We start from the raw sequence: 9,279 nt of genomic DNA, 5'->3' as shown, positions 1-9,279 counted from the left end.
ATTTCTCTTGAGGATATCATTCCCTGCTTTATCACCTAGAATAGTTATTTGAGGCCTCTGTGTCTCATGATATGGACCAACCAGCAGCATTCCTTGCCAGGGAAGAAATGTCATCCCCATTGGCATGTCAGCACCAATTGTAGCTGGTTTTACTCTTACATTGAAGCATTTGTGTTGGCCACTGCTGGAGATGAGTCAACATCTCATCGCCAGTCAACCTCCAACATGGCATCAACGGCAACATCTGCTGCTATCTTGTCTGCTCATAAAGTATCTCTATTTTATGGTCACTACTAGCTCTGGCAGAACAGATGAACCAAAGCCACCAAAAACTGCAGACTTTCCCTTTACTAACGGAAACTATTTGCAAGAGCAAATAGTCAAACTCTTTCTTTGAACAAAATGACAGCTTCTTGAAGCTACTCAATGACTTCCTCCTGTGGCTCTAAGACACTTAAATGTTCCCCAAACCTAGACTCTTAATCAATTATATTATATATCACAAACATCAACCAACATAATCAGAGTCAAGATAGAATACATTCATTGCACATTTCCCCGCTAGCAAGCACTGTCAAAGCTGAGACAATAACATTCTGCTAATTTGCCAATAATTTATACAGAAACACTACTAAAATGTGCTTAATCCTCAAAGAGATTCAGTTGTCTCACTCCAGATTTCAAAGAAAAGCATGCAAATGCAGCAATAACATGCATTCAGTTCAATCAAGTGAACGCATAACAGACTGATTCACATTGTTTTATGGCATTAAATAACAGCTTCTGATGTGATTCCATGTGGGAGAAAAGGGGGAGGTTGCTGCAAGTATATTTTGGCAGAGTACTAGAAGAGGTCACAGACAGCTGATTTCTTAATGAACTGTTAAAGGCTTTGAAAATTTGCCTCTTATGGGAAAATGGAAACGTCTCCTCTCTACCACATATTTAACAGAGGAATAGAATAGCATAAGTCAACTAAAATATGGCAATTTTAACCTGCTTAATTGTTGGGAAATGCAATTTTCTTATTTTAAGATTAAAAAACTCTACAGTATTGGGTTTATCCCACTATGTCAGTACTGCATAGGTATGCTATTAGATTGCCCAGAAGGATTTTCAGCAATACCATGACAAACCATTTGGAAGCAGACCTGAGAAGGGTCATACAGCAAAGTCTGTCAGAGCTGACAAAAAATTTTCACTCTGCTTTATTTGGAAAATAAAAGGGAAAGAGAAGGGAAACAAACAAACCCTCTGTGGCATTACTCAAATTAAATGTAATTCATAAAAATTAAGGCATTGTGACATTACAGAGATAGGGGTCCAGTGATGACAGAAGAAGTGATGTTCTGGGGAATTAACTGTAATTATAGTTTGGAAAACATAGGGCGAGAGAAGGGAAAAAAATTAAAGGGGATGTAGACAGATGCAATTTGATAGCAGTAAAAGCTCTAGCCGACACTGCAGACCTGCAATGTTCAGGAAAGGCTGCAGTCCCACCAAACATCTCAAGTCCAACATTTCAAATATATTTTCACTTTATTTTATGAATGCCCATCAGATAAATATCTTTGATGCTACAGCACACTAGTTGAATAAAAATCAACAACATAAAAACCCTCCTCATAAAAGATCCAAGAAGTGAAATCGCAAAGCCATAACCATTTACTCCGTGAGCATATAATCTCTGACAACCACATATAAATGACATCATGACAACAAATACAACGTACAATAATAAGTGTGCAATGGTACAAAATATACAAAAAGGAATGTGTATTTAATATACATTCAACAATACCCCATAAAAATCTTTGTTGGGAAAGTGAAGTGCCTTTTCAAGGACAACAAAAAATGTACACCACTTCAGTTAAGATGCCTGAAGTATGTCCCATCAAAATAGTAAAGCCTGTATTTTTTGACTGGAAGATATAAAATAACTGAGCTGAAATTTCCCTAAAGAAAAAAAAAATAATCTAAACTTCATAAATTGTTGTCCACATCTATAGTATAATAAAATATTTAGAGTGCAGAAAATTTAGTTTAATTTAAATTTTACTTAAAAGTGGGCCCTCTTTTATTGATAGATCTAGATCAGTGATACAAAATCAAAAATCTATATTCCTTACAGTAAAAAGACCATTTCTGCCCATGTGTCTTTTCTGGTTTTGATGCATTCCACAATTCACTTAATTCTGCTATAATGGAAATATGAGTCTGACCAGAGGTCAGTACAAGAATCATTCCTCATTTTCTCCTGGCTCTATACAAGTCTTGCATAATTTCACTCAAATATTTTTTTTGCCTAAGTTTCAGCTTCCTTTGAGTCTGGACTCAATGGGAATTTCAGGAAATTATTACTGTGGATATTATGAAGATCACATGCTTATAATGTGGCTGGTTTTATGAAAAAGTCCACCTAGCCTCCACTTTTCAAGGCACCAGTTTGTGCCCTTCTTCCAAAGCAGGTACTTGCACTGACAGCAGAAAGCATTTAGATGCTGTGCTGAGCTGGTACTTAACCCACACTCAGCTCTGCTGGGCATCCATCCTCATTCCTTGCGTGGGTCCAGGAATAAAGGTAGCTGAGTATTTCTAATAAGCCTCCCAGTCGACAAAGCTTACCCCTGATTTCCAGAAGTAGAGACCTTTGCTTTACCTCTAGAATGCAGGCTTTATTGGTTTGCACCCCAGGGAAAGGTGACTACTGGCATCCCAAGGGAGGGAACTGAAACTGCCAACAATCTCTCTTGAAAGGACAAGCTTCCACAGAGAGGAACAAGTACAACTTGCACTATAGGTATCACTTTCCTTCTCTTTGTAGGGTTTGAGCCTGTTAATGCCTATAAACTCATGGGCCCAGGCCTACAATTCATACAACAGTAGTTAACACATTCAAATTTAATAGCTCCAGGTTTTACCCCGACCCCAACGGCCAAGACTCAGGCATCAGAATGGGTTCAACTTGAAGGTGCAACACCATGCCTCTTTTTTTTTTTTTTTTTAGAGGCCAACATAGACAACCCAGCCCTTCAAAGCATCAAAATCAAAAGTATTTTCCAAAGTTCAAAACTCACCTGAGGCTCATTCCGAGTACCATTCACAATTTTGATTTTAAGAAAGACGCATAGTTTTGCTACTAAAGGACAATAAACAACCTTTGCAGGAGGTTTTGAGCCTCTCTGAAAATATTTTTTTTATGAATATGTGTAGAAGGAGTGATAGGAAATTAAAGGTACCTATAAATCATATGGCATGCCTGAGCAATGCCCAGGTGAATGCAAAAAAATTCATGTTATTTGCAGTATGTATATCTCTTCCTGAGTTGAATTTCATTCCCAGTATGGAATCCAAGCGTCTGCTTCTTTTTTGGCAAGGTACTCAATCACATGATAAGGCAATCCAATTTTCTGGTTTGCTTCCTGTCTTCTTTCCTTCTAAATGGCCAAGCATTTCTCACCAAGATCACCACTACAATGTGTGCCAGAATATGTTTAAAATATGGTCCTGTAAAAATAGAAATTAGGTTTGTTTCTTTGAAGGCAGCATTAACTCTTCATATATTCTGGGATCTTGAAGATTTCAGCTGAACAGATTCAAAATTATCTTCCTTTTCCTGCAATGGAAAACACAGGTTCCCATCAGCTGGGATTCCTCAAATTCACTCCGGCAGTTACTGCAGTCACTTCTTACTATCTCTAGAGCAGCCTTTGCCAAAGAACTCACTTTATTTCTACCAAAGTCATTAAGTGCACAATTTGACCCTTTATTTTTTAATAGCACTACTAATTCTCTAAAAATTTGCATAGTCAACAAAATTACTCCATACATATTGCTCATTTCATTTACTTTAGCAGGTATAGGGAAAGTTTGCATTTCATACTTGTAGCATTGGACAGGTAAGTCAGAGCTGCAGAATTGCAAGGTAATCATATCTATGGTTATTATTACTTATTAATGTGTTTCCTACAATAAATAAAAAGTTTGGAGCTAGGTTGGTGAATGTGAACACCACTACCTCTCTCCTGGATTCCCATCCCAACTCCTCTGGGAGACCCACAGGACAAAAAGAGTCTACATATACTCTGCATCTTAAAAATCAGGCCTGGAGGGTTGAGTTTGCTCTCTGTCTTTTATTTGCTGGGTGACAGCCTAGACCAACTGGCCAGCAGGCATCAGGGTGAGAAGTGTGGACGTGCACGTTACTGCCTGTGTGAACAACCCAATGGTCCATGCAAAAGCAATGAATGAAGGAGCCCTAATACAACTACTCACTAGAAAATGCCATTGCTTGCTTCATGTACCTTTTATACTCATTGATGTACAAACTATGTTAAACTAACTTCATGATCGGATTCTTAAAGCCATCTGACTCAGATCAGGACAGCCTAGCGCAGGTATGAGAAGGAGCAGCAGAGAAAATTGTGCTAGCCTACTGCAGAGTGCATAACGCTTGTTCTGGAGGACCTGCTATTCTTACACTGGAGACAACAAATGGAACTAGAACAGCCTCCAAACTGAAGTAGGTTCATAGTATTTAACTTCCATATTCCCATTAAAAATAACAGTCTTTTCTTTAATTTCTTTCTATATTACAGGCCTAGCCCTGAATTCCTTGGGTACTCAAAACTGTAAACAGCTTCAGGAGATGTTTTGCTTCATAGAAATGCCATTACCTGAAGCTTGAACATATAGTTAGGATACTTCTGATTTTTCTTTATCTCTTAGTTTACACTTTTGCTCTTTTTCTATATATATTTTTTCCATATTTTACATGCATATGCAGCAGGAGATGAATTTCCTCATCTTTTGCATAAACGAAAACTGATGCTTATTTGTTTTGGAGAAATATATATTAAATTCCAGTTATCTACAGGGATACAGGACACGGAGTTCAGTAAGCTAATGAGGTACTGGAAGCTGAGTCTGCCAGCTATGATTATCTAGTAGGAAAAAAGGAACCAGCTTAGAAATATCTGACAGGCTTGTTTAAAAAGGAAAGATTACTCAGGGAGCCTGCTACAATGGACCCAGGAACTTTAGAAAACTCATTTTGAGTCCAAATAGGCATTGAAGTGGTCTGAATACTAAAGTACTAAAGCTTACTTTAAAGAGAGGAAAAAAACCAACAACCAGCTTTTCATAGAATCATAGAAACGTAGAATGGTTTGGGTTGGAAGGGGCCATATAGTTCCACCCCCCTGCCATGAGTAGGGACACCTCCCACCAGCCCATGTTGCTCCCAGCCCCGTCCAGCCTGGCCTTGAGCACCCCCGGGGATGGGGCACCCACAGCTGCTCTGGGCAGCCTCTGCCAGCGCCTCACCGCCACCCTCACAGTAAAGAATTTCTTCCCAGTATCCAATCTAAATCTCCCCTCTTTCAGGTTAAAGCCATTCCCCCTTGTCCTGTCGCTGCAGGCCCCTGTAAAACGTCCCTCCCCAGCTTTCTTGCCGGCCCCTTTAGGTACTGGGAGCTGCTCCAAGGTCTCCCCGGAGCCTTCTCTGCTCCAGGCTGAACCACCCCAGCTCTCCCAGCCTGGCCTCACAGCAGAGGGGCTCCAGCCCTCTGAGCATCTCCACGGCCTCCTCTGGGCTCGCTCTAACACTCTCCCATGCTCTCATCTCTACATTTCTAATCAGGGAGGAGACAGTGGTGGGTGCTGCAAACAGAGTCAGCAAAGCTTTAACACCGATCAGGGGTACAGTAAAACATGACCCTCACCAGCAGCACTGGTCATGACACTAAGCCACTGCCAGCCAAGCCATTTCACGGACAAAAAACATCACCAGTGTTTCAAAGTCATTCCCTATAGGATTCAAAATGGAATCAACTTAATTTTTTTGCAACACCACCACAAAATTTGATGTGATATAATTTTATTTACATTTTCATTATTCTCAATATTGAATTAAGAATTAATATTGAATTTCTGCCCTTTTCCAGAAGGAACAAAATTGATTTTGCAAAACAAATAGTCAGGCTGGGGTCAAGGGGAAGTTCCACATCTTAGCTATGTAATGGCAACTTTTCCTAGGTGGGAGATCTGGGGAGCAGGTAGCATGGAAAGAGGACAACAGTCTAATAAAAAAAAAATAAAAGAAGAAAAAGAAGAGAAAGTAGGGGAAAAGAAAGGAGGTGCCCTGGTGTTTATTACATTGCACTCAACCACAGAAAGGACTACAAGATAAAAATAAAAAAAAAATCTCAAAATGCAACATTCTGAAATATTTGGACAAGAAAAAAAAGAGTGACTTTTAAAAATAATTTTTATTATGATCTTTTAAGAAGCCTTCCTATTTTGAAACAACCCACAGCAGCAAACTGTTTGAAATGGAAAAGGTCATCCACCTTTATCCTGTTTTTAATAGATGCCCCAGACGGCCTGCCTTAAAGACAACACTACTCTCCCCACAGACTTCAAGGCATTTGGAATAAAGACCAAAGCGCTTGTGGAATCTACCATGATGGTCCTCTGTTTCTCCCCTCAGAAATGTTCAAAAGACACCAAAAATCTTTGTGCTATGAATTCAGACATGCAACAACCCATATCACACGTGCTGCAGAAAAACCTTTTTGCTGTTGCTTCCCACTGAAATGGAGGAGGTTGCTGTATGGGGTAACAGGCTGTGGTTGATACCTCCTCTTCAACTGAATCCCACAGTACCCTAAATGGTGGTTCACACGTCAGCCATGAAGCCAGCCCAGGTGATCTGCAAGGGGCTGGCGGGTGGCTAGCTTCCCAGTGTTAATTTTCTGTATCTATAATAGCTGTGTTTGCCTCCGCCATGGAGGCATCTGGTAGGAATCTGGGCAGAGAGTTTCCCTAGCCATTAAGTGTTCTTTTTAGGTATCACCCATACAATAAAGAATGCCACTGAAACCTCTCTGCAGAAGAGGAAGCATTTACTCAATACTCTGCTACAATTCTTATCATTATCCATACTGTGGATTTCAGCCGATCAGCTACAGACTGGGTGAAGTGTGCGTGGGAGGCTGCACAGAACACCATGCAAATTAGCATCCCAGCCTCACCATGTCCAGTAACAAATAAAGGTAATAATTATTTTTAGTATTAATGGTAGTAATTACTACTCACCTTCGTTGCCAAGGACTTGAGCTTCCCCAGCAATGACTGCTTATTTGAATATACTATTTCTTCTTCATTATCTTCTCCTTCCATTATAGCACAGCTGTCAGCAGCTGGTAGCTCACACTCTTTTGAGTTCGCTGTCATCACTAATTTGGAATATTTATACTCCAGCCTGAAGATACAAAGCCAGACAGGCATAGATTTTTTTTTACAAATATCCTGTATTCAATTTTTTTTGTAATTTAGATTATCTGCAGTCCTTCCACGTAGCTACTACTGAGGTACTTACTGGAAATTAGATACTTTTCAATCATCTAAAAACATGTAACCAAAACAGTATTAACAATACATCGAGCTCCTGCTCTCCAGATTAGTCCTCTACCCTTATAAAAGAGCCACGTTCTCCCAAAAGACCAGAAGTAGGCAAGTAGGTCAAGAGGATTTCTTGCAGGAAGAAGTGCGACCTGTGCTCAGGCTGGGGCAACAGCAGGTCTGACTTCAGCCTGTACCAGAATCTGCATCACACTTCTGTCCAAGGAGGCTATGGGGGACTGGAGAGCATGTGGAGAAGGCAGCAAGAGCTGGGGACTCTGAAGTCTGGATTAGGTGAAGCTGGATGTGCTATGGGGTGATGAAATCCCGTGGATGTGGAATCACATTTTGAAAGTTTATGCCATGAGATCTGGGAAGCAAAGGACAATGGGGATGGGGAACAGTCAGTATGTTCATTCTGAGAAACAGGGAGCTTCCGGACGCATACCAGATGTGTCCTGCCAAAACAGACCTAAGCAATACAGGGTCAAGAACCTTATTTTAACCCAGTTGAAAGGGCCTAATTAGATTGGATAGATATCCTTTTGGTCTTCAGACCTTGAGGGAAACCGTGTTGCTTCAGGACCTAAGGTCAACTTTAAACTCTCAGCTAAAATTTCCTGTTGGGAAATTATGCCATAACAAATTACTGTGGATTTTCTATACTTTCCTCATTAGTATTTTCGATAGCCACTGTCAGCAGAAGAAACCTCAACTTGGTGGATAAACAGACTGATCCAACATGGTATTTCTCATCAACTTTGTCATAAGGTCAGATCCATGAAATGTATTTCTGTTCACTACACCAAGCTTTTAGCTTACTTTAAAATGGAACACAATTTGCAGTACTTACTTTTGGTTCTTCTTCCAAAAATAGCAGGTCAAGGCTATGAGCAGAACAGCTGTGAAAGCACCAACACCAGCTCCAACTTTTAGCCAAAAATCCACTGTTTCACAAGTGCTGGTCCTTTTTTCTGGCAAAGGAACCCCTTTAATACAATGCTTTGGCTCATTCCATACGTACAAGGTTTCCTTTCAAACAGAAAACACCAAAAAGTGAGCTGCTTGTAGGAAAAGAGAACTACTTAAAGTTGAAGAAAACAGGGTGTTTTGAGGTAGAAACGTTAGATATTTTTTCAATGAAAGCAAATCAAAACATGTACTTAAGGTTTTCAGACTCCAGGCCGAGTCATACTGTCTATTAATTTGTCTCCTTGACTGTGCCTGCAGGTTCAGGGGTGGCAAAAAGATTTCCCCTTCCCTATTGTTCTTCACCTGGCACAGTACAGGCTGATCAGCAATTGTGAATGTGTTGTGCCTGCATTGGAGCTGTTGACAGTTCTGAGCCTGTGCAAAACAACTTCCTAGTATTTGACTAGAGAAGGCAGCAGCAAAAAATTGCAAGCAAGGAAGGATGAATTTCTGACCTGAAATTCTGAATCCTGTCCCAGCCTACCCCTGATGTTTATGGCTATTAAAGGATTGAAGTCCTTTGGACACTCTACCCTTCACAAATAACTTGCCTGCATGTGTGAATCCATACAGGAGCCATGCCACCATAGGCACGAATATCCCTGAGTCTCAACACAGCATCTCACCAGTAAGACTTGCAGGTCAGCTCAGAGCCTGGACTGAGATGTCCCAACTCCACCTGCACTTATGTATCAATTTGCATAAGGAATTTCAACAGAGTCCAAGTTATACCCAAATGAACCCATCTGACTTGGAGACATGGGTCCTGTACCTGAAATCCTTTTTTGCAGGCTCCCTCAATCTCGTGGTAGTCTTGCTCTGTGCAGAGAGGGCAAGCTTCTGCACTTTCCCATACAAAGTAGAAAGTGCATCCATCGCAGGTGCCTGCAGGGCATAAGCTAG

General features: G+C 40.6%; 1 protein-coding gene across 3 annotated transcripts in view; it reads right to left on the bottom strand.

The window, feature by feature from the left end:
• Positions 1–1,508: 1,508 nt before the first annotated feature.
• The window catches only part of ELAPOR2 (endosome-lysosome associated apoptosis and autophagy regulator family member 2), a 103,746-nt gene continuing 95,975 nt past the window's right edge, over positions 1,509–9,279 (bottom strand). For all 3 annotated transcript variants that reach the window (XM_040596501.1, XM_040596502.1, XM_040596503.1), the window contains 4 exons: positions 9,149–9,275; positions 8,258–8,436; positions 7,099–7,264; positions 1,509–3,616 (listed from right to left, as the gene is read on the bottom strand). In XM_040596501.1, coding sequence (XP_040452435.1) covers positions 3,557–3,616; positions 7,099–7,264; positions 8,258–8,436; positions 9,149–9,275 — 532 coding nt within the window. In that variant the 3' untranslated portion in view covers positions 1,509–3,556. The remainder of the gene's footprint in view (positions 3,617–7,098; positions 7,265–8,257; positions 8,437–9,148; positions 9,276–9,279) is intronic.

Source organism: Falco naumanni, chromosome 5 (genome assembly GCF_017639655.2).
Source record: "Falco naumanni isolate bFalNau1 chromosome 5, bFalNau1.pat, whole genome shotgun sequence".
NCBI lineage: Eukaryota > Metazoa > Chordata > Aves > Falconiformes > Falconidae > Falco > Falco naumanni.
This window is presented reverse-complemented; position numbering and strand designations above follow the sequence as displayed.